Source organism: Notamacropus eugenii, chromosome 3 (assembly GCF_028372415.1).
Source record: "Notamacropus eugenii isolate mMacEug1 chromosome 3, mMacEug1.pri_v2, whole genome shotgun sequence".
NCBI lineage: Eukaryota > Metazoa > Chordata > Mammalia > Diprotodontia > Macropodidae > Notamacropus > Notamacropus eugenii.
The window spans coordinates 395,090,867-395,117,099 of record NC_092874.1 but is presented as its reverse complement, the minus strand read 5'-3'; the positions used below and the strand labels follow the sequence as shown (position 1 = coordinate 395,117,099).

Genomic DNA, 26,233 nt, shown 5'->3' with positions numbered 1-26,233 from the left:
GAGTCAGCCTCAACACTGCCCTATTTGTGCTAGCACATGTGTGGGGTGAACGAAAATGTGAAACTCCAGAGGCTTTGGGCACATTATGTGTGGGGTGGATGGGGATGGAGATTGGGGGAGAGGTGGCCCTAAAGTTTAATTGTGGGGGTAATGTGGAGACACAGGGGAGGCAATGGTGTTTGGGAGTCAGCCACCAACCGGTTTGGTTTTTTGCGTGTGCACTTGTAAGGTGTAAGGAGGAGGGCTCTATTGAAGGCTGTAGGGTCTGTGGGGGACCTTCGGGAAGCTTCACCCGGGTGTAGGACTGTGGTTGTACTTGGGGAGGGAGTGGAAGCCCACCTGGCGCCGGCCACCACGTGGGATGTTTGCACGTGCTATGTGCATGGGGGAGGAGTGGGGGCTCCTCAGCCTCTGCATTGGCCCGGGAATGTGACTCTGGGTGTGTGTCCAGGTCGGGTGGGGTGCGTGGATGGGGCCCCCCGAGGGAGGTCTGGGGATGTCATTGTGTAGGTGTGGGGGGAGATCAGAATGGAGCCCCTCTCGGGGGTGGGGCTCCACGTGGGAGGTGTGGGGACCAGAATGGGGAGACTGCCCCTCCTGGGGGTGTCCCGGGCCCTGCGCAGTGCTTGATACCGGTATAGACACCCCCCAGCCCACCCCAGACCAAGGATCACTCAAGAAGGAAAAGGGGGTACGGGTCGGTAATCTGGGGTTTGAACTCTGGGTTCCGCGAGAGAAGGTTTGGGTCAGGAGGGAAGGGTAGGGAGAAGACCATCCCTACCCCCGCCCCTCCCCCGCCATCCCAGGCCGACCCAACAGGTGCAGAGAAGGAAGAGCCAAGGGGCTGGCCGAGGGCGCGGCTCCTTTAAGGCTCTTCTCCTTTGCTCCCGCCCCCTTTCCCCCTCCCCCCGCTCGGGCGGGCTAGCCTCCGCGTCGGGGAGCAGCGCCACGTGACCCCCAGTCTTGTGACCCGCCTGGGAAGCGGGAGCTGTAGAGGCGGCCCGGGCACTTGGGCTCGGGGGTGGGAGGGGTGGGAGCCAGCACCTCGCGCGCGCTCCAGCTCTGCCCAGCCCCGCCCGCGGGAGGGAGAGCACGCGCTCGCTCGCGCCACTCCCCCTCCTCTCCTCCCCCCTCCCCCCGCTTCTGGAGTCCGGAGGGCTCGGGTCCTCGCGGGCCGCCCCTCCCGGCCCCCGGCCCCCGCGCCACGCCTGCCCTTGCGCGCGTGCCTGCCTGGCCGCCCCCTTCGCCTCCGGCTGCGCCGCTTCGCCGCGGGGAGGGCGACTGAGGAGCGGGAGGAGGGAATCCCCCTCCTGGCCCGGGGGCAGGGGGCGGGGTGGTGGCGTCCGGGCTTTCCCTGGGCTGCCGCCTCCGGCCGCCGCGAAGTTGGGAGGTTCGAAGCCGGGAGGAGGAAGAGGAGGCGGAGGCAGCGGCGGCGCCGGAGGGGCTCGCTCTCGGCTCCGGCACTTTCTGGGCTCCCACCCCCTCTTCGCTCTCCTTCCGCACCCCCTCCCCTTGCACCGCCATGGATAACAAGCCTCTGCTGCAGGAGCGACCACCTGCCTACAACCTGGAGGCCGGCCAGGGCGACTACGCTTACGGGCGGCACAACTACGGGGCCATCCCGGTGGCCCCAGCCCAGCCCGGGCTCCAGCCGGGCTACCAGCCGGGCTTCCAGCCCGGCTTCCAGCCCCCGCCGCCCTACCCTTACGGCGTTGCAGGTGGGTCCCAGCCCCGGGCTCTGGGGGCGGGGCAGCGAAGTTTGCGATCCACGAAGCCCCTCCCTGCCCCCACTTCTCTGGAGTGGGTGGGGTCCCCCGTGGGGTGTCGGGGAGGAGTGCGGAGGGGGCCTTGGGAGAACGATGTGGCTTATTTTACCCCGGGGTTGGGAGGCGTCCGCCGAGACCCGCGAGGAAGCAGGAAAAGTCGGAAATTGGGTGTTTTGTTTTCAGGCTAACTTCAGCCTCTCCCTCCTTCCTTCGGAGGTACTCAGGCTTCCGAGTTTCCTCTCGTGATGCCCCTGGAGTGGCTAGTCCTCTCCGTCTCCGGGCTGCATTTATCCCTTCTGGTGCCTGAGGCCACAACTCCTTGACTGGAAGCTTTCCAGCACGCCTGGGGGACAGGCTGTTGAGGGAAGAAACTTTGAAAGCTTTTGGGGATGGTCCTAACCCTTGGAATTCTGACCTTTATTACTGGGTAGTCAGCTGCTGCCCAGTCGCCAGTGCCTAGAATGCACTCCAGTCTCACCAGAGCTATCGTATTTTTGGTTTGTAGCGTGTCCGCTCCTTTATTACGAGGTGGCAAGACAGTTTAAGTTGATCAAAGATTGCAGACCTCATTCTGGGATAGTAACAAGATTTCTGGGTTGCTGAAGTCACTTGTTTCAAGTGGTAATTATTTATTAGGAAGTGTGAATAACACTACTGGCTTGTACTATCTGCTTCTGTTGCCAGTAAAGGAATTATTCATAACCGTTCTAAAGAAATATTGAGAAACCAATCTGGGTCCTTGGGCCTAGGGTGAGGTGTTTCACTTTTGAAACATTTGGAGTAAGATTAGAGTTAATATGTATCTCCTTAGTGTGGCTTTGGCCTGCCTGTGCCTTCTGTTTTCCTTCCCTCTTTGTCTCGGGGACTGGGAGCTAATATTCTTCGGAGCTCTTGGAAGAAAGAACTCCTTTAAGGGATAGATCCAGGTTGTGGTTTATTCCTATTTGTTCTCGCTGCTACCAATTTACTCCCATTTTACTCCTTGGAAAAGGAAAGCCTCAGTTATTTCTTTGCAACTCAACTTCCTTTCCTTTTCTGTTCGGTGGAGAGGAGGATGAAATTGTTTGGATTCAGTTTTACTGGCTTCTGTGGATTTTAGTTAGTATTTTGTATTGTTTTTGACTTGGGTGGTTCACTGAGAGCTGGCATTCGTCAAGTACAAGGATCCCTAATATTTTTCGTGTGGGTACTTGCTCCATTAACAGCAGATTTCATCCTTATCCCCTCTTATAGTTGATAGCCTTTATGAGTTGCTGTGGCTGGAAAAAAAGATTCACCTGGTGGCCAACCTTCTGGTGACAAGTCTTTCCAAACTTAGCTGGGCTGTTCCTTCGAGGACAGCCTGTTAACCCAGCCTTTCCAGCTTGGAAGGACCTGCCAGACAGAACTTGTGCTCTCCTGGCAGCCTTAGAAAACCCAAGGTCACTACCCATGCCACACTCAGAGTAGGGCTTTAGCAGAAGCTTTGCTTTATATGGTAACTATATTAAAAGATTAGGAAGCATGCTATCCTTACTTGAGTACTGGGTTTGTAATTTCAACCTAGTTGTATCATTGAATCCAGGGTTTCTAAATTTTGGTTCTGTCTCTTTGTTTGGTGATGGGGAAATAAATACTTCTGCTTTTCTGGCATATACTGTCTATAAGAATATTTAACTTTCTATCTCTCTTTACTCTGCCAGGAGATTTTAGTTGTATTTTTGGTTCCCTTTCAAGTCCTCTAAGGATCGAGCTAGATAGTGAAATTATTAGTGTTGTCTCAACCCATGATTTGAAAGAGTACTCTCTTCAAGGTGGCTGTCTTCCTCTTTCTTCACCTTGTTTTTACTACTCAGGTTACTGTTTAACTAGAAAAGTGAACCTGAAGTCAGACTGGTAAGCTCTACTGACACATCCTGTCACCATTTGAATGCAAATGTAAGATAAACATTAGGCTACTGGTTAAAATTGTGATAAATGGTCTTTGAATTTAGCTAAAGTGAACCTTTTAAAAGTAGTTCCTAGGGAATCTGTTGTGCTGCTGCCTAACGTGGATACACTTTAAAAAGTGAGTTAGCCAGCTCAAATGAAGTCTGTTACTGGCTGGCACCTGAAACTTAGGTAATACTTTTTAAAAATTTTTGTGCCATCTCCCCAGAATTGTGAGGAAAACTGCTTTGTATATCTTAAAGTAAGTAAATGATTACCATCATATTTTAAGTGCTTCACCTTGAAATTAAATGTTGATTTTCACAGACTTAAACTTATCTATCTTTAGGCATTGTGATCAATATTATACAAAACTAAGTGATTTCCTCCTATTGTTTTATTTTTTGTTATTAATGGGATACTGTACAATATGCATATTGTGAGACATCTTTAGAAACTACCATTTTTACTTTTTTCCCCCCCTCAAATAAGGGTGAGTGGATTTATGGTTTTGGTCCTTTACGATTGAGTTTTATGAAATATTCATTTTTCTTTCCTTTCCTCTTCCGTTTCCTTGGATGTGATACTTGTTCCGGACAGAACGGTCTCCATATGTACCTGGATCCTACAGTATTCCATCACAAGCTGTGTTCCATCCCTCCAGTGCCATAGTAGTTGTTGGAGGTTGTCCAGCCTGCAGGTATGGTAGTTCCATCTACACTGATTGTTATTATTTTTTAAGAGAGTGACTTCTTATTTTACATAAATCTGACCCCTTCCTACCATTCCAGTTTTCTTACTTCTGTCTATGTACTCTAGTGATCCAGTGACATTGGTTGCCTTCTTATTTGAAAATGATGCCCCATCTCCAGATTCTAGGGTGTCTTCCATGCCTAAAATGCTTTTTCTGCTTACCTCCACCTCTCTGTTTCTTTCAGAACCCACCTTCTTCAGGAGACATATGCCACTGTTGTTTTCCCACTTTTCCTCCATCCTCTCAAGTGCCTTTTCTCTGAAATTTCCTACCGTATATGCTATATGTATCTTCATTTAGTGTGTTTGTTTTATCTTTCCTTCCACCTGCTCCAATTGTGAGCTCCCTGAGGGCAAAGACCATGATTTTGCCTTTATATTCTCAGTGTTTGGTATAGTGCCTGGCAGATAGTTAACAGTTAATAAATGTTTATTAATTGACTGTTGACTAAAATCAAAACACATTCACACAAAACCTAACAGACTAAATTATTTGGAGCATAGGGAGACAAAGGTATAACTGCAAACAGATATGTCTTAATTTTTTGGGAAATTATTAGTAGGAGAGGTTGATACAAGTGATTTGTAGTAAAATAGGAATAGTTGACAGAGTTAGTTTCCTCCACACCTAGCCCTATTCTCTTAATTTCAGTCGATGGATGATTTGGCTTCCTGTTTTGAGAAGATGCAGAAAATCTGATATGAGCTCCTTCAACTTCTTTCTCTTCATTTCAACATTACATTTTCTCTGGGGCAGCTAGGTGGTACAGTGCATAGAGCACCAGTGCAGGTGTCAGGAGGACCTGAGTTCAAATCTCACCTCAGATACTTCACACTCACTAGCTGTGTAATCTTGGGCAAGTCACTTAACCCCAATTACCTCATCCTGGGTCATCTCCAGTCATCCTGATGAATATCTGGTTGCTGGAGGAGAAGTGAGGCTGGTGACCTGCACAGCCCTCCCTTACTCAAAACAAAGTCAAGTGCAAGTCATGTCATTATTTCTCTTATGGCATGGTCTTCGCAGTGAAGGACAAACACACACATTTTCTCCACCTGTCTTCTTAGTGTTACTCTACCTTTGCAAGGTTTACTTTATCTGCATGTGGTTGTAAATCTGTCTTTTCCCCTCTCCTATGGAACTTCAGTACATTAATTTATCTCTCATCTTTCTTGCAAAATAACTCTCTCACTGACTTCTCTGCCTAAATAATCTTTATTTTCTTCCTTCTCCAAACCTTCTTCTTGACTCTCATTTATTGCTTAGCTTATGTACACTTCCTGCTCTTGTGTCCTCAGCACCCACTCCTTCCACTATTCCTATTCTTTCTTCTGCCTTCATCAAATCTACTGGAATAGTTCTTTCAGAAATAGCCATGACTATCCCTATCATCAAAGCTAATGGGACTTTCTCAGGCTTCATTCTTTTTGATTTCCTTGCAACGTGTGATATTTAATACCCCTTTGAATTTTCATCCCTTGACTTCCGTGACACACGTTGGATTTTTCTCCTTTTGCTTTTCTGACAATTACTTTAGGTCTTTCTTCCAGGATTCCTCTTGCACTCCCTTTATTTCTGTCCTTGACCTTTTTGTCTCATTACTTAATCCTCCCAGACAAATTCATCTCCTCAGCTATTGATTATAGACTTGACTCTTACATTGATAGCTCTAAGTATTAATCCTTCATCTTGATGTTCACATTTGCATTTCTGATGGTTAGTAAAACAACTTGGTAGAAATAGCCAGGGGGCATCTCCGTATTATTCAAAGGGAGATTATCTTCTTTCCTTGCTTCTTTAAAGCTGTCCTGAATTCCTCCATTTGTTAATGGCACCACCACTTTTCCATCTCATTTTGCCAATGAAATATCTTTCCTTCTTTCCATTCTCATTGCTGTCTTAATTGAGTCTTATGCTAATTTGTTGTAATTGTATCATTATCTTAACTGGTCTTTACCCCATAATCTATCCTACTTGGTAACTTTTTAAAGCATGATTCCGATTATGTTATTCCTTTGGTCAAAAACTTTCACTTACTTCCCTTCCTTATAGAATCAAGTCCAAACTCTTTAAGGTATTGCATTCTAGGCTCTCTACCAGCCTTCTCTTGTTCACATTGACAGCTTTATCTTCCATTATTTTCTTAAACACATATAACTTGTATGCTAGTCAAATGATGCTTACTCTTTCTTGAACACATTTTCATTGTTCTGTGTTTATTCATTTATGTGTGCTTTTGCGTCTGTCTGAATTGTCTTTTTTCCTCTACTCTGATGTTGTCTCAACCAAGTATCTATCTGCCTTTTTAGTTTGGATACTACTTCCTCAATAAAGCCTTTTATGCACTAGCTGGAGATTAAGCCATGCCTTCTCTCAACACTTTTTTTTCTCTTTTAAAATGTTTTTCAGTTAATAAAGCATTTATTTTTTCAATTCTCTCATCCCCACCTCCGACAGGGGAAAAAAAGAAAACAAAATCCTTATAGCAAATATTCATATTTAAGCAAAACAAATTCTCATATTGGCCACAAATAAAAATAGATGTTTCTGCATCTAAGAGTCCCGTTTCCTCTCTCTCAGGAGATGGAAAAGAGGTATTACCTATCATTAGTTCATTGGACCAATATTGGGTCATTGCATTCATCAGAATTATTGAGTTTTTAAAAGTGGTTTGTCTTCGCCATGTTGTTTTTATATAAATTGTTTATTTGGTTTTGCTTTACTCTGCATCAATTTATACAGGTCTTTTCCAGTTTTCTCTGAGACTCTTTCATGATTTCTTATGCTTCAATAGTATTTGATTATAGTCTTATATCATAATTTGTTCAGCCATTTCCCAAATGATAGACAACCTATTAGTTTTCAATTCTTTGCTACTATAGCCTGGAGTCAGGAAGACCTGAGTTCAAATTCAGCTTGACACTTATTAGCTTGTTACCCTAGGCAAGTTACTTAAACCTCAGTTTCCTCAGGCTCACAACCTAGGTGTTCTCAACTCCCTATCTCCCTCCCACCCTCCAATAGTCAATCTGTTGCTAAAGTCTGTTAATTTCACCTTTGCAACATCTCTCCTATTGTCCCCCGTATCCCCCACACTGATACCATTCTGGTATAGGCCCTTGTCACTTCATAGCCGGGCTGTCACAGTACTCTGCAGGTGGGTCTGCTTGCCTCAAGTCTTTCCCCACTCCACTCCCATCCTTCATTCAGCCACCAGAGTGATTTTCCTAAAATGTAAGTGCAACCATGTTGTCTATCCTACTAAATAAACTTCATTGGCTTCCTTTCAACTCCAGGATCAAATATAAAATCTTCTGTATGGCTTTTAAAACCTTTCATAACCTCCATACCTTTCCAGTCTTATGCTCTCTTATACCCTCCATTTCCCCCCAATATTTTCTTCAGAGCTGTGACTCTGACCTCCTTGCCATGAACGAGACCTTTATGTCTCTCAGTTCTGGACATTTTCTCTGGCTGTCTGACATTCTTATAATGCTCCTTATTTTTGCTTACTGGCTTCCTTTATTTATTGTTCAGTTGTTTCAGTTGTGTCTGACTCTTCTCATTTGGGGTTTTCTTGGCAAAAATACTGGGGTGGTTTGTCATTGTCCTTCAGCTCATTTGACAGATGAGGAAACTGAGGCAAACAGGGTTAAATGACTTGTCCAGGGTCACACAGCTAGTGAGTGTCTGAGGCCAGATTTGAACTCAGGAAGATGAGTCTTCCTGACTCCAGGTCTGGTGCTCTATCCACTTAAGTCTCAGTTAAAATCACATCTTTTATAGGAAGTCTTTCCAACCCTTCTTAATTCTATTGCATTCCTCTTCTTAATTATTTCCTGTTTTTCTTTTAGTTTGTATATGCAGTATTTATCTGTTTGTTGTCTCCTCCATTAGACTGTGGAGGGCAGGGACTGACATTTGCCTCTATATTGTATCCCTCGCACTTAGCATTCTGCCTAGTACATAGTAGGCATATAATAAATATTAATTGACTGATAGCTATTCTCAGGGTTGTGAGGATCAGATGAGATGCTTAAAACAGTGCCTGGCACATAGTTTAACAGTAATTTAACAAAATAATTAATAATAATGGTTTAATAAATGATTGTTCCTTTTCTCATATAATTCTTTCAGAAAGGACCTGCCTAATGCTCTAGAAATCATTCTCTAGGATTTTTAATATGTGGAGGCCAGTGTAGCAGTCAGTCTGTCCACCTGTTCACTACAAGATTGTGCTACCTCCTTTTCTAAACCTACATTTCTAGTATTATATCTCATATGAGTGAGTATAATTGGGAACTATACCTTTACGTTATCTAGTTACAAGTTAGTTCTGATGGTTCTTCTATTGAGACTTTAGAAAAGTTTGAAATTAATGTCAACGGGAAGAGAAATTCCCAGGTGAATGGATAGTAACTGGGGAAATGGCATCTCTTGTTGTGGGAAGCTTTCTGGGCAATGTTACTGAATGCTTTTAGGACATATAACCTTGAATGAATTGAGGGTTTATGTTGAAGACCTAGCATTTTCCCTAAGGAGGAGTACATTCTAATATAAAGTACGATAAAGTTGATTGATGTACAGTGAGTATGCATATGTGTGATTACATAGTGATAATCAGATAGTGGAGGCAGTCTGAGATGAGGATAATTTGAAATTGCATAATCCAATTAAATTCTTGTTTGGCTTTGAAATACAGTTAGAGACCTTCAAGGACTCACCCATTTTTTAATTTAGACATTGCCTGAGGTTAGTGCTGGTGAGGAGTCTAGGGATAGCTGAGATGGGGGGTTGGTGATAACCTTCCTTTGTAAGTTTGGAAAGTTAAGAAGAGAGGATGGGGAACATAATGAATTGTTTTGGATACATTGAATTTGAGATATCTATGGTACATTCAGTTCAAGAGATCTACTAGGCAGTTAGTTATATGAGATTGTAGCTCAGGGAGAGAACCTAAGGCTGGAGGTATAGATCTGGGAATCATCTGCAAGAGATGATAATTGAATCCAAGGGAGCTGATGAGGTAACCAAGTGTCATAGTGTAAGGTGAAAGGAGAATTGGGCCCAGGATGGAGTTGGGGAGGGGAGCGGGATAGGGGAACCACTGTTAACGGGACTGATCTAGATGAAGAACTGGGGGAGGAGGCTTGCTAGAGAACTCAGGAAGAACTGGGGTCAAATTCAGCTTTGACATACACTGCTTTTGTAATCCTGGGCAAGTCGCTTTTGTGGAAACTAAAATTAAAACTCTTTTATGTGCTTGAACAAAAGCACGTTTTATTTATATAAATTTATTTTATATATTTATAAAAATATTTATACATAAATTTATTAATTTATGTAAAAATATATTTATATAAATAAATATTTCTCTGTCCTAAAGTCCTTTACTGATTTTTCCCTTTAGAAGGAAGTAAATCAGAGGTCAAGAGCCAAAGCTGAGGTCTCTGAATAACCAGTTGCTTGCTTAGTTAAGAACATGAGAATTCTGACTCGCCTAAGCTTGTATAGTCACTAACTAAACCTTTTTTCCTCATTCTGTAGGAATTAGTGTATTGATCACTGGGAAGTCTGACTTTTACTCCTGAAACTTGTTGGGAATGTGGTCTGAGAAGGAATTCTTAGTGCTTTAAGAGATTTTCTATTAAGAGTTGAACGTCAACCCAGAACTTTATTTTTAATTTATTTTGACCTTTTCCTTGTTTAAGATTCCTGGAGTTAAAACTGTTGCTTTCAAAGTTGCCCTGCTTGTCTCTGTTTCTTTCTGGCCCTCCTGTTCTCTTTTCTTCATGAAAAAAAAAAAGATGCCTTAATTGCCCCCCCCCCACCCTCTTTTTGTATCCTCATCTTCTTACCCTCTTCCCTCATTAGAGAGAAAAGAAAAGGAACACCCTTGAAACAGATATGTCCAGCCTACCAGAACAGATCCCCACATTGGCTGTGACCAAAAGTGTATCTTGTTCTGCATCTTGAGTCTGTTACGTAGCTCTCTGTCTAGAGGTGACATAGCGTGTTTCTTCTTTAGCCCTCTGGTGTAGGTGGTCATTTCAGTGACCAGAGTTCTGAAGTCTTTCAAAGTTGTCTTTCTTTATACTGTTCTTATTGTACAAAGTATTTTCTTGGTTCTGCTCACTCTGCATCAGTTCATATGTCTTCCCATGTTTCTTTGAAATGGTCCCTTTCTTATGATGCTGTTATATTGCATTATGTTCATATACCACGATTAGTTTAGCCGTTTGTCAGTTGATGGACACCCCTCTTAGCTTCCCAGTCTTTGCTAATATGAGAAGAGCTGCTGTAAATGTTTTTGTACATATGGGTTCTTTTCCTCTTTGATCTCTTTTGGGACACAAACCTAATAATGGTATAGCTGGGTTAAAGGTTATGCATAGCTTAGTAACTTTTGGGGCTTAGTTCCAAATTGCTTTTAGAATGACTGGAGCATTTTACAACTTCACCAATGGTGGTTTAGTGTTCCTGTTTTCCCAAAACCTATCTAAAAGTTCTGATTTTCCTGTTTTGATCAGCTCTGCCAATCTGATGTGTGTGAAGTGGAATCTCAGTTCCTGTAATTTGCATTTCTCTAATTGTTAGTGATTTGGAGCACTTTTTAAAGATATGATTGATGGAATGGATCTGAAACTGTCCGTTTATATCCTTTTCCTATGTATTCCTGGAGAATGATTCATATTCTTATAAATTTTATTCATTTCCTTCCTTGGATATGAGAATGTTATGAAAGAAATTTGTTGCAAATATATATATAAAATTTACCTCTGTTACCTGTTTTTCCCTTCAAATTTTAACTGCTCTAATTTGAATAGCTTCTTAAAGAATTTTGAAAGCTTTGGTGGGAGGTTTGTATTGGTTAGGTCCTATATTGTTGGAGAAGGAAGGCACTTCTTGTACTTTTCCTCCAGATGCATGAGATTATGTAATTTTAGAATATGAGGATTTATTAAGGACCTAGTTTTACTTGATGAGTGTATAAGTTCAGTAGTTCTGTAGATTTTGAGGCAAGGCAGAATCCATGCATGCACTTTAGGATGATATCTTCTAAGGAGGTATCTTGAATTCTTATACAGGTCTTATACAACTCATGGGATGTATGCTCTTTTTTTAAAAAATTACTGTATTTGTTTTCAGTGTTCGACAATCACTTCCATACATCTTAGATTTTTTCCCCTGCCTCTCTCTCATTCCCCCCTCCCTCTCTGCTCCCTCCATGAGATGGTGTACAATCTCATGTAGGTTGTACACGTACATTCCTATTAAATATGTTGCATAGAAGAATTAAAATGAATGGGAGAAACCATGAAACAAAGCAAAGCAAAATATAATACAAAAGAAAATGGTCTGTTTCTATCTGTAATCCAGTTCCATAGTTCTTTGGATGTGGAAGGCATTTTGCCTCAAGAATCCACTGGAAATTTTTTAAGTCCATGCATTTCAATGAAGTACTAAGTCTACCAGAAAAATTCCTCACACACTGTGGTTGTTGCTGTGTACAAAGTTCTCCTAGTTCTGTTCCTTTCACCCAGCATCAATTCGTATAAGTCCTTCCAGGCCTCTCTTGATGAATCTTCCTGACTTCAGGCCCAGTAGTGTATACCTTGTGTCGTCTAGCTGCCCTAATAGTATTTTATATGGGGCTTTACTATAAAACTATAAAAACATCTGTTTTTGGACTTCCTGTCACTTGGAAAGTTTGCTTGGGGGAGGGGAGGGTCTGTGAGAGCAATGTTGGATTCTAACCTAATAATAAGCAGTATTAATTTTGGTTCATGTCCAGCCACAAGTTTCCTCAGAGCTCTCCTGGCTGAACATTTTTTTAATCACCAGCTGCTATTCAGCCTTTTTTCTTCTGACAGAATGCATAGAGAGGATAATTGGGTGTTGCCAACCCTGCCTTGCCAACTTCTGAAACTAGCAGGACCAGTAGAATCTTTGCAGTTGAGAGGCATTACAGGGACAAGTTGCTCATTCTAGAACTCTGAATCTGTAAGTTAGATCTGGCATTGCTTTCAGCTCTGCTTTCTCTCTCTCTCTAGGTTGTAGCCTGGAAACAAAGCACTTGGGTCCCTTTTGGGGTCATAGCACCATTGACTCTTAAAATGTCAGCTGGCCTAGTATTTGTGTGAACCTGGGCTGTAGGTCTTTTATTTGGGTTGGGTATGGTATACACATAAATTAATACTGAATTATTTGTGTTTGAGGTTTGAGGCCATCCCCTGTACTTGACTGCTCTTAATCTAGTTGTTCTGTCTGAGCCTACTTCTTCTATTACTTTGCTGGAATTCAATGCATTCTCTTTGGGACCACACCTTGACTGTTACATCCTAAGCAAGACCTTGTTTCTATCCCTCTGAGCCTTGTTTTTATTAAGGTATTGCTATACTAAAAAGAGCTTATTGATTTAAGTCCAAATGATTTGATTTGTACACAGATTCATATAGTGTTTTGTTTTGTTTTTTTAAGTAAAAATTTTGAAATAAATAGCATAATCCAGCATCTTTTTTATTTGTTAAGGGAAATATGTATGTATATGTACATATAGATGTATGTATATATGAGTATGTATAGAAAATATACATATATACACATATATGATGCATAGGTATTAAGAAGTATTTCTTCATGAACTTCATTTTACTTTAGTGCTTTTTAGCACACATATCTGAACTGTGTACTTTATAATGTTTTTAAGTTATAAAGTGCTTTATAAACTAAGGTTTTAATATAATTAAAACATTTCACTAATTTGGACATTATTTCTACTTTTACCCTTTCCAAACTGAGTGATGGCTTTTAATGTAACTTTAGTTGTAGGTTCTTTCTGACATTCACGAAAACAGAATGGTACTGTGTTATGAATAGCATAGAATTCTTATCTTTGTGTATAGGATATAGACTTTATAACTTCAGGTGTTGGTGGACAGGAAAGATTTCAAATTTTTTTTCTTCAGATATTTTATTTTATCTTTAACCCAGTTTGCATAAAAGAGATTTTTTTCCTCTGGTTTTGTTAAATAAAACAAGTAAAGAACGTAATATGCAATAAGGTAATACATTTAGTGCTGGAAGGTAACTCAGAGGTCATCTAGTTAGTCTGCCTCTCTTCTCCATTTTACAGTTGAGAAAATTAAGATCCAAAGATTAAGTTAAGATTAAGATTAAGGTCTAAGTTACTTTTGCCTATGTTTTGACCCAGCTAGTAAATGCCAAATGGGGGATTCCAACCCATTTTTAATGACTCCCAAGTCAGTCTGTGTTCACTACATTGTGTAGTTTTCCAATTTGTATTTGACCACTTGTTAACAGAAAGGAGGGAAGTATATTTTAGCTTTAATTATTTGATTTCAGTGTTGTTGGAATACTGAAATCAAACTTAAATACTGAACAAAAATATATGTATAAGCCCTTTTCTCAGGTTTGAGATTTTATTAGTACATAGATGTATTTGTTTGGTAATTAAGTTAGTTTCCTTTTTAAGGCTCATAGGAAGTAGCAGAATAAGCCCTCAGTCCTTATCACTACCCTAGGAAGTAGGTACATTGGTGAGAAGTCTCAGAGACTCTTCTCTCTTCCATATCTCTTTCTTTCTGCTCTCTTTCTCACCTCCCTTCTCCTTTCCCTATTCCCTTTCCTTCTTCCCTCCCCCTTAACTGAGTAAAAGTACCTTGGTTTTCACTTGTGGTTTTGAGGGTATTTGATGATATCCTCAAAAGGTATACTTAGAGCAAACCTTTTGGGATCAGTTTGTACTGTTCAAGTCTCAAGCAAACATTGGTCTTTTCTTTTGCCAGATGTTTTTGAGTTTGGGATACTTGGAGATTGTACCTGTATCTACACACCTTGGTAGCCTTCATATCTCTTTGGGGGTAAACAAAGGATATTTTACTGGGGCTTAACCATCATCTAAGCCACTGGATTTGTGAAAATGTAGCTCTTGTGGCTACAATATAATGTCTTTAACCTAAACAGCCTTACTTGCAAACTCATTGTATTGTAGTTATATATCATCAATATATGTATCTATTTTACTTTCTCTTTGCAGTGATTCATTTGTAAATGTGTCTGCAGATGGCTCTGTCTGTTCTGCCCCAAAGTGGGAGAAAAAGCTTCTTACTTGAATATATTTTCTGCAGATAGATAGAGCAGACCTACCTGTAGGTCAACTCACTGCTGTTGTCTCCCTCTGACCCATTCAACTCAAGTCCAGGTTAAAAAGTTTTATACTCTGCTAATAAATTAGCCCATTTCTTATTTTTTCCACATACCATTATCACAAGTTCATTTGACTGCTGCTGTGCATTGAGAAAGTGAGAAGCAGAAATTTGTCTTGTTCTTTAATAAGATTCTGATATTTGAAGTCTCTTAGGGATGTTTTAGTTCTAAGGTTTAAATTATATTTTATTTTATGTTCATGGAAGATCTACCTTCTTACCCTCCATCTCCCTTCCCTCCCTTCTCACTTTCCTAATCTGTAAAATGCGGATAATAATAGCACCTACCTAACAAGCTTGTTCTGAGGATCAGATGAGATATTTGTAATGTGTTTAGCAGAGAATCTGGCATATGGAGTTGCTTAAATCCTTCCTTCCTTCCTTCCTTCCTTCCTTCCTTCCTTCCTTCCTTCCTTCCTTCCTTCCTTCCTTCCTCCCTTCCTTCCTTCCTTCCTCTCTTCCTCCCTCCCTCCCCCTCCCTTCCTCTCCCATTCCTACACCTTTCTTTCCCCTCCCCCAGAAGCCTTTTCTCTAGTGGTTGTTCTTGGACCTCATTTTATATATCCTAAAAGAAGAATTTTTGGGGTATTGGTTGTGGTGATGAAATAGATCTCTGACTCTACCAGTTTTAAAATTTTAAGATTTGTGATTTATCATTTGGATGTACTGTGTGCACATGTGTTTCCCTGAGAAGTATAGATAAAAAATGATTTCTCCTCTGAGAACAAGCTTTGAACTTGGAAAACTTAGACCTAATAGAGGTGTAGTCCATCACTGGAACAGCTGTCAAATTATTGTCTTGAGTCATACCACAACTTTCCCTTTATTTCAGAGACCACCTTAAAAATGATCCAACCTATTACTTGAAGGAAAACAAACTTTTTGAAACTAATTTAATAACACAAACACTCTTACATTGTCCTTTTCATTCAGTGACTCCCTAGTTTGAAATGACAAAATAACAAAAATACCACATTCCAAAAAAGCAAAATTTAATAAGTTGAAAAGGAATCCTTTTTTTCTGTAGCTCCTGCTTCAATATGTTCATGATAAAACTGCTGATTGGAAGACCAGTGAACAGTTTGCTTTTCGCAGGTCTGTCATAGCTGTTTCAAAATAGGCATGCCCCCAAATATGATCAAAATAATGGTTTTCAATTCTGGGGTAGCTTGTGGGTCCATTTGCTCACTGGACATTTCTTTCTAAATAGATAGTGGAGTAAAGGGGAAGGAAAAAGAGTTTATGTTTGTGAATAATAACTTCCCCAGACTTTTATGGCCCTAATGGATCCCCCTTTTCTTCAGTCCTCTTGACAAATACTCTCTCAAGTTCAAGCATGGTTTGATGGGGTAGCTTGCTCTGTTACCTAATCAGTTGGACTCTCAACCTCCTCCTCTTCCTAACAAGGCCATAGACTGAAAACCAAAGCAAAAAATGGAATCCTTCACTGTTGGCTATGGCAAACTTGGCCCTTTGCCTCCTAGGATTTAAGGAGGTCAGAGACTTGAAGGACTTTGAAAGGGAGATTAGAGAGAGGAGAAGGATGATGGAGACATTTTGTCCTTGATAGTTGCTTACATAATTGTCCACTTGTGACTAATAATGGGGGGGCAAGGGGCCAATGGTGCCTGTGGCTTTCCTCAGGAACAAAAACCTCAGACTGATTCTCAAAAAACTTGGCCCCATAAAGGCCCTAAAGACAGTTACTGCTTTGTGGAGATACAAAGTTTGGCCCATCCATCTTCCAGATATGTTCTGTTCCTGAAGATGGTAGATAAGCCTTTCGTTATGAAGTAGTTCTTACCTTTGGCTGCTTGGCTACTCTTTTGAAAGCTGCCTTGACTGCTCTACCTGTTAATTCCAGGCAGAGTAAAAGACTTACTATAATATTAAGGATAGGGCTAGACTGGTGATTTCATTGCCCTAGGGGACTCCTGGGAAACTCTCCTCTCTACCAATGTGCCTAGAACTCTACAAGTCTTTGAGAATTGACTATAATAACATAATGTATTTCAAAGATCTATAAAAAAGAATATCAAAATTCAGATGACTGCAAGAATGAAGTATTTCAGAATGGTTGGCTTTAGGATTATAGACTAAAATTTCTAAATTTGATCTTGGAGTGAGGAAAGCATTGATTTATATTAAACCAATAGAGGCTGCACTCTTGTTAATGAAGAACAACCAGTAATGTATCTCTGGAGTGGGGGGTGAGTTCCTTTGTAGTGTGACACCATTTGTCAAATACCTGTCTCCCCTCAGCCTGTGCTCTATTTACTTTCAGAATGAATGTAAACCCTGCCCTCCTGCTGTGTCCTGCCTCCTGGCACATAAATCATTCCTGGTATTCTTTCTAGGGAAGTTCAGCCAAGAAACTCAATAGGAAAATAAAAATTTCTGAGTAGATCCAAGCAGACAATTGTATTCTAAAATGACTCCTGGGGAATGAAGGGATGATTTTTGTATTTGGTCATCCCATGAACCTTTCTGCTACTTAATATTTTTACATTATTTTAGCTGTTGCCCACAGTCTCCCACTAAAGTTTGGGTTGAGGGTCTTAGACAGAATCACAAGCTTAGGTTAGGGAGAAAGTAGCTTTTGACTCCTACCTACCTGCCTGCCTCTGTGAGTTGGTTGACCACAGTGAAAATGTCCTGATATGTGATACTTTGTGTTGGTGCTGGATCTAGGAAGAAAAGAACCCTAGAAATGAGCCTGGCTCTCAATAAACTTTTAAGTTAGATTTGGAAGGAGATAGATCCAAGTCAGTTAGGTTTCAGTAGCAAAGCCTATCGATTTTAAAGCTTTGCCAGGGGAATCCTGTGATTAATTGGTTGAATTCAGAAGAATTGGGTAATGAACTTAGAACTGTAATATTTTTTGGAAAAAATTGACTAAATTACTAATTGGGCATATATGTTTATATGAAAATAGCTATGTTTGTTTGGAAGAAATTGATAGTGCAAAAGGCAAAGTGTTTTGGAGGGAAGGGGAAAAAATGTAATGCTTTTGTATAGCTGGGTGCTCCATAAACATTACAAAAAGAACTATATCTTATGGGAAATAGAATTTTATTTTTAATGTGAGATGTGATTTATTTTGATGTTTGGGGTGAGGGAATGACCCAAACTCAAATAGAAGCTGCTTCACCAGGGCCAAGTATTGACTTAGAAGAACAAATGAACATTATTTATATTACGTTATATTTTTATTTATTTTGTTAAACATTTCCCAGCTTCATTTTAATCTGGTGGTGGGGAATCTGTACAATTTGACACCTCTGACCTAAAGGACTTGAGCCTTTCCTAGGCCCTTATGGCCCCTTAGCATGAGACCTGGGTGTGTTTTTACTTAAGTGCTTCTAGTGGGCTCTAAAATCAGGTGATTCTTAACATTTTTTACATCTTGGACTCTTGGCAGTCTGGTGAAGTCCACAAATCCCTTCTCAGAAGAATGTTTTAAATGTACAAAATAAAAAATTACAAAGGAAGCCAATTATATTGAAATCCAGTTGTTAAAATATTGAGGGCGGAGAACCAAGTTCATAGATTCCAGATTAAGAACCTTTGCTCCAAGGAAAAGTTAACAGTTAATGTGATAATTCTTCCTTTTGTGTTCTGACTCAGGGAAAGAGAGGGGTAGACTAGGGATGTGTTCTTTGTGTGGGAGAACCCTATTTTTAGCATTTCTCTTGGGGAATAGTAGCAGCAGCATAGACTTGGTGGGAAGACTGTAAAGTAATAGCAATGCTGTCTTATTCTCAAAATGTTTACAGAGTATTGGGTAAGACAGGACAGACCCAGATTGAGGAAGCTCACTATAGCGGAAAGAACGCTTTCTTCCTTTCTGCCTGTTGAAATTCTCTCCAGTGCAAAATTCAAAAGTCAACTTTATGAAGCTTTCTGTGATCCAGTTAGAAGTTGTGTACTTCCTGTAATCTCTTTACATGTGCTATTTTAATATCTGAACTCATTCATTTCTTAATTGTGTGTATTCTATTGATTTCCCTAGATGCCACTTCCATTTTAAAAAATTTGGATTAGTCAGTATTTTGTTAGTTTCATTTGAATTTTTTCTCCCTGTTATTATAAGCATTAAACAAACTGGAATATTTCATGAAAAGGCATGGACATTTCATTTTTTTTTTATTAATTTTTTTATTTTTTTAATGTTTAACAATCACTGCCATACAATTGCGATTTTATCCCTCCCCACCCACCCCCCACTACCTCCCTCCCTCCCCACGACTGCATACAATTCTGTATAGATTCTACATATACTTTCCTATTGAGTATATTTTCACTATAGTCATGCTATGTAGTCTGACTAAGATAAATGAAAGAATCCGTATAACAAATCAGAACATGATACACAAACAGATACACATACACAAACATGATCTGCTACATTATGTGAGTGACTTCCATATTTCTCTCTCTGAGTGTGGAAGGCATTTTGCCTTGAGATGGACATTTCATTTTACAAAAGAGGATTGTCTATAAAATAAGTTTTGTTACGTACAGTTCCTGAGAATCTCTTGGGTTTCCCCAGGAGGCTTTTTTTTCCATCCTCAGTCTGTAGCACATTATTAGTTTATTAAAAAGAAAAAAGTGCATGTTAAAATTGACACGTTAGTAACAACATGGGCAGCTAGGTGGTGCAGTGGATAGAGTGCCGGGCCTCAAGTCAGGAAGACTCATCTTCCTGAGTTCAAATGTGACCTCAGACACTTAGTATCCCTGTTTGCCTCTGTTTTCTTATCTGCAAAATGAGCTGGAGAAGGAAATGGCAAACCACTCCGGATCTTTCCCAAGAAAATCCCAAATGGGATCATAAAGAGTTGGACATGACTAAAAACACTAAACAGCAGCAGTAACAATGTTGCTCTGCATCACTTTATCTTCCCCTGAACTTTCTTTTACCTTTTTTGTTGTATTTTTAATGTTTCATTGTTGTTCTTCTCTCTTTTTTTTTTGGCATCACTGTTATTTCCTACTAACTAGATAGAAGCCCTCCTTAGTAACAAATAAAAATCAACCCATTAGCTATAAATGTTTCCTTCTGGTTTATCATCTCTGCCAAGAGGAGGGGGCCATGCTTCATCATCAGCCTTCTGAAGTCATGGTGGATCACTGCGTTCATCAGTTTTAAAATCTTTCACTAGGTTCTCTTTAGAGTGGCCATTTTATAAATTGTTCTCGTACTTGCTTCCTGTACTTTGTATCATCAGTTTGTACGTACCCTCCCCCCCAGGTTTCTTTGATTCTGTTTACATTGAATAATTTCTTACAGTATGATAATAATATATTTGTGTACTATGACTTGTGTGCAACCCTTCCCCAATTTTAGTTCCCACTTTCCATGGCAACCACTTTGTTGTTCTTTGTTATAATAAAAGTTCTGTTATATTTTTGTACATCCAAATCCTTTCTTTCTATCTTTGACATCTTTGGATAGATGGACATCTTTATGAATATCACTTGGGTCAAGGGGGCAGGTAGGTGGGACTTATATATATATGTATATATAAAAATATAACTTTATATATATGTGTGTGTGTGTATATATATATATATAACTTTGGATCTAGAGTCAGTAATGCATGAGTTTAAATCCTGTCTCAGACATTTAATATCAATGTGACTTCAGGCAAGCCTCTGTTTGCCTCAGTTTTCTCATCTGTAAAATGGGGATAATAATAGCACCTATTTCCTAAGATTGTTGTGCGAATCAACTGAGGAAATATTTTTAAAGCTCTTTGCAAACCTTAAAGCTATATACAAATACTAGCTCATCTTCATCAAGGAGTATTATAACAGTTGAGTGAATTTTTGGATAATTTTTGACTGTTTAGTCTCAAGCCACATGATCATGCCTAACTTTTCTCTGAACTTTTCGAAATTAGAATTTCCTAAAGTCTCAGGTAGACTAAGACATTGGATCAGAAATGTCCTCCTTACTTATCAAAAACCCTAGTATGATATTGCCATTTTCCCCTAAGATTCTGTGTGACTTAAATTCTACCAACGGGCTCTTCCTTATTGACTGGAATCCGATCCAAAGGAGCACTTCCCCTGATCACTTCCTTTTCTTTCTGAGAGTTAAATATGTCAGATTTTCCACTTGTAGCAGAATGAGACTTGTAGCAGTTGTTCCTCATCATTTATATATTTTGCTGCTTTCAATTTTTGATCTCTGAGCTATTTTCTCCACTAGGGCAGGTAATTTGTAATACATTCTCACACTGTATCAGTTTGGTTTCTTTCTTAGAATCTCATCCAGAAGGTCTCCACATACATTTTCTTCTCAAGTTCATGAATTTTCACCCAGGTATATATAACTCCTTAGTTTTTTTTATTATGAATGAGAAAATTATCAGCAAACATGGAATTGCCATACATAGAAAGGTCAGAAAATGGAGATTGCACATGAAACTGTGAGTCAGCTATATACAATTTAGTCCTTTTAGTATACATTAACATGATTGGTACAGATATCATCTTGCTTCATGACCCTTTCTGAATCCCATTGTGGTTTCCTTTGTATTTTAAAGATATTTCATTGATGCTCTTTGCTTTCTTAATTTGGCGTCACTATCACCACCTCTTCCACTCTTCCCTCAGTTTCTCCTTTTTACCTTCCTGACTCCCCCAAGCTTTCCATTGTAATGAAAGTTTAGTCAAGCAGAACATTTGGGTTGTGATTCTGTGAGGGAATGTATGTCTTACTCTGCACCTGCACCCCATCACTTCTAGACCACGAAGTGGGAGGGATGTTTCATCATCAGCCTTCTGCAGCTGTGATTACTTGTTTTCCTTTACATTGTTAATGTAAAAAAAAATAGTTCTCCTGGTTCTGGTCATTTTACTCAGCATCAGTGCATTCATATCTTTGAATTTGTTCATTTTGTCATTTATATATCTCCTTGATATAGACTTACAGAATGTTAGTGTTGGTCAAGTATAATCCCTGTATTTTACAGATGAGGAAATTAAAGTGTTTTTTCCTTTTATCAGCTCAGTTTCTTTTGTAATTAAAAAAACTTTTTTTTAAAAAAGTTTTTTGTTTTTGATTTTTGGACTGGATCTGTGATTTAACTGGTTTTTGTTTGTTTTGTTTTTTGTATTGGACCTTGATTTCACTGGTATAAGGAGTTCCTTGTGAAAAAAATAACCATCTCTGCAGATGAGTACCTATTCTAATTTATAGCCTCCATTGGATCACTGAGAGATTTTGACTTGCTGTGAGTCACAAATACTGTGGGGGTTGAGATGAGATTAGATCAAACAGGACTTTGGATACTACTAGTAGTAGCTTTATGGAAAAGGTGGAACTGGAGAAGGGGAGATTTTAACGTGGGAAAAAAGGTGCTGTAGTAGTAGATAGCCTTAGAAAAGTTTTAATGTTTAAAACTTAAAACACTACGTGTACATGAGTATGGTGTGTATGGACATTGAGATGACCTCCTATAGCAAAAAGATTTTTGTTGGAGAGTCAATTTAGATAGTTTGGAATTGAATTGTAAAGCTAACAATAAGGCCCCTGGCATGCTTTCGTCTACGATGGTCTATTATGCGGTGATGGTATTATTCTAGTCAAGTTTTTGGAATAGTCTTATTGGAATGTTGGTCGTTGTTTTAAGATAGTTGGACAGCATCCTGGAGGGAGTGGGGAAGGGGTTAGTTCTTTGAGGAAAGCCTTCCTAATTGCATATTCTTGTTGACTGCAAGTGCATAGTGTGTTATGCCCTGCTTTTCATCCTGCTGAATCTTACAAGTTCATAATCATGAGTCTTTAGTTCAGAGAATTAATTTGACTAAATTTTATTTGTGAAGCAGCTAATATTTGTAGGGGGTTAGCCAGTCCTTTGGCTCATCTTCCAGGGCAGATTTATTTGTGCACCTCTTTTAGCTGACTGTGCAATAGACCCTCAAATGTTTATTGAATGTATGCTGGTCATGTCATTGCTGACAAGTAGGGACAGATGGTGAAATTAAAGTGACATTTGGGTGTCCTATTGTCTTCACTTAACCCTAACTATTTTGCCCCTTTAGAAGTAGTTTATGCTCTAATTGAACCTTCACCTTTTACTCACATCTATATCAAGCATGTGAAATACTTGCCAAACATTTTTAGTTAATAAGTATCAATTCCTTGTTATTTATTGAAAGTACTTTATTAAATAAAGTATACAAAAATTAGTTAATATCTTCACTTCCCTTTCCCCCTCAACACACCTTTGACTTTGGGGAAAAAATTTTTAAGAAAAGGGAAAAAGTACAGAGCAGATTCTTAAGAAAGCTTTTAAAAGAAAAACTGCATGTTAAGAATGTCTTCTTAGTCAAGGGATAAATAGCTAGAACTTGCCCTGTCTTGACTTAGACCTTGTCTCCTTGCATTTGTGGGGGACAAAGAAGTAAGGCATGTAAGAACAGGTTGAGATTGAGCTGAGTAGTTGCTTCTTCAGGGCAAAGGGATTCTTCATGCCCTGATACTTTTGAATCCATGCTCCTGTGGTTTATAGTTAAAGAGTTGGTAATAATAGAAGGGGATGGACTAAATTGTTTCCAAGTTCCATTCCAGCTTTAAAATTCTGATTATCTAGAGAGAGCACTATTCAAAATTCAAATTTATTTGAGTGAGGGCAAAGGGATTCTGTTCTTTGCTTTCAAAAGAATTTTGTTGTCTAGATGCTGAATGGCAAAATTCATATTCTTTTAGTTGTCTACTTTTCCACTTGTTTACTAGTACCATTATAGAATTTGTTTTAATTTATAATAGTATCGGACCTGAGAGCTCAAAACACTTAACTTTTTGCTTTAGGACTTACATATCTTGGGCACATTTGTTCCCATCTTTCTCTTTGGTTTCTGAAGTTATGTTGTTGAGTCATTTCAGTCCATGACCCCACTTGGGGTTTTCTTGGCAAATGTACAGGATTGGTTTGCCATTTTTCCAGCTCATTTTACAGATGATGAAACTGAAGCAAACAGGGTGAAGTGATTTGCCCAGGTTCACACAGCTAGTGCCTGAGGTCACATTTGAACTCAGGTCCTCCTGACTCCACCAGGGCTGGTATTGTGTCCTCTACACCATCTAGCAGCCTTTTCTGAAGTTATGGGGGATTAGGAAATTTTTTTTTTCGAAGATGGTCTCTCAGGTTTATTTCAACTTTAAAATTCTGTGATGCTATTATCAGTCCTCAAGTTAAAAAAATGTTGATGTTATAGGGGATTATTAATTTTTTTGACTTGAGGATTGATAATAGCATCATAGAATTTAAAAGTTGAAATGAACCTGAGAGATCATCTGATTCAACCTCTTTTAATATTTAATGAGCTAAGGCCAGGAGGGCTCAAGTGACTTGTGCACGGTGGTAGAAGAACCTGGAACTCTGAGTAGAACTCAGTGTCTTTTGACCTCTCAGTCCATTGCACTTTTTGTAACAGATTTGGCTTTTAACAAAACCGGTTAAATTTTTCCCTGAATACAGCTTCCATACTCTTAGAAATATCATTTCAGAATGATTTGTGTGATTAGTGATGCATCTCACTAAAAGTGGGAAAATGATGTTAAGATCCATTTCACAGATTTAGAGCTAGAAGGGACCTTAGAGGCTGTCTAACCCTCCCATTGTACAGATGAGGAAGGTGAGGCCCAAGGAGTTTATATGATTTATCCCCACAAGTAGTGACAAGGGCAGATTTGAACCCAGGTCCTATGAATCCAAATCTCTTTTTGATGTCCTGTACTGCTTTCAGTTCTAGCATTGTGTTTGGTGCTAGGGATACACAGAAGAAAAAAAAAGAGAGTCCTTTCCTTCCAGGAACTCACATTCTGTGGTAAAGACTGCAGAGGAAATGCTTGAGTCAGTGTTACGTGTTTTCAGATGTTGTCAGAGAAATCCTGCTGGATTACATGGCTAGTGTCCCAATCAACCTGTGGAAAACCCCAAATCTGAGTTTGTGTGGGTGGTATAACGACTTGCTTCTTTGGGGAATTTTAGGTATATGGGGCACGGTGGACAGGATGCTGGGCCTGGAGTCAGGTAGACTCATCTTCCTGAGCTCAAATCTGGCCTCAGACACTTTCTAGTTGTGTGACCCTGGGCAAGTCACTTAATCCTATTCGCCTCAGTTTCTTCATTTGTAAAATGAACTGAAGATGAAATGGCAAACCACTCTAGTATCTTTGCCAAAAAAACTCCGAATGGTCTCATGACCAGACATGATTGAAAAATGACTGAAGAAGTAGTATATGTGCCAGTTAGTAGTAAGACTAGTAAGTAGTAAGTTTAGGTGTAGTTTGAGTTTTATGTGTGATTACTTCAAATAATCCCAAAACATGTTGGGAAAACAAAAGTAGGCCATCTAATTTATAAGCCTGTTTTTGGGTTAGGATTGGACCACGGTGTTGGTTGGTTTTTTTTCCCCCATAAATGTGGGTTAATTTTTAAAAATGCAAGTTATAAACCTACTTCAGGGAGAACTTAAAACAAAGGAGCCAGATTTAGCATCCTCCCATCCTTTTTTTGGTTAGTTTGTGCCCTGATTTTTGGTGGCCTCTTTTAGGTAAAGAACTGGAATGGCTGACATTAATTGAAATTAGTCATGATGGACTCCTAAGTTTGTGGGGAAGTATCCTTGTAGTTTTAACTTGAAGTGATTAGTCTTAAGCAGTTTTTTTTTTTTTAAAGACAACCTGGGGTATTTTCCAGGGAGGCCTTTGTGAATCATTGTATCTTAGCTAAGACAGTTTGCATAATCACACTTCTTCATTAAACTGAGACTTTTTGCTGGAGGAGGCTTGGGAAAAGGCAGCTTCTCTCAATGGGAACAACATAGAGAGGGATTATACTCTTCTGGTGGAATTTTTATTTTTGTATTTCTAGTGCCTTGAACAGTGCATTGCAGACAGTGGGTACTTGATAAATGTTTGCTGTGGAAAAAAGCTTATATTTCTGTAGGTAGAGCTCATTATTTTATTTGATCCTCACAACAGTTTTACAAAATATGTGCTGCTGTTATCCCCACTTTACAAATGGAGAAATTGAGGCTCATAGGTTAAATGATTTGCCCAGGTTTGCACAGCTATTAAGTATCTGAGGAAAGATTCAGCTCCCCGTTCTATGGATTGCCCCACATAGCTTCTATCTAGTGAGGAGAGAATCCTGATTTAGAGTCAGGAGGTATAGGCTTGGAATTCCGGCTTTTATCCTTAGGAGCTTTGTAACTGTAGAAGTGACTTAACATTAGTCTTACATCTCCCCATCTGTAAAATTGGGCTATTACTTGGCCATTTGTATTATTGTAAACCTTAAAACGATAGAAAAGTGAGTCTCCTCTATCCCAGCAGGTTTCATCCTCCATCTCATATTGGCTAGTTATAAATATTGTCATTTTGTTAAAACTTGCTCGTAGGGCAAGGGCAAGGAGTACTTAATGCAGAGGATGCCTTTCCTGGATTGAGTGTTGAAGGGAGGGAGGGTGGACCTTTTGGTTTGCTTGGATCTTTGCTAAATAAATATGTACTTTGAACTTCTGTTCTGAAGAGGTACTGCATTGATGTGAATTGA

General features: G+C 39.8%; 1 protein-coding gene across 1 annotated transcript in view; it reads left to right on the top strand.

The window, feature by feature from the left end:
- Nucleotides 1-1,145: 1,145 nt before the first annotated feature.
- The window catches only part of BRI3 (brain protein I3), a 34,173-nt gene continuing 9,085 nt past the window's right edge, over nt 1,146-26,233 (top strand). The window contains exons 1-2 of the mRNA XM_072597820.1: nt 1,146-1,718; nt 4,275-4,374. Of these exons, the coding sequence (XP_072453921.1) occupies nt 1,523-1,718; nt 4,275-4,374 (296 nt within the window). The 5' untranslated portion in view covers nt 1,146-1,522. The remainder of the gene's footprint in view (nt 1,719-4,274; nt 4,375-26,233) is intronic.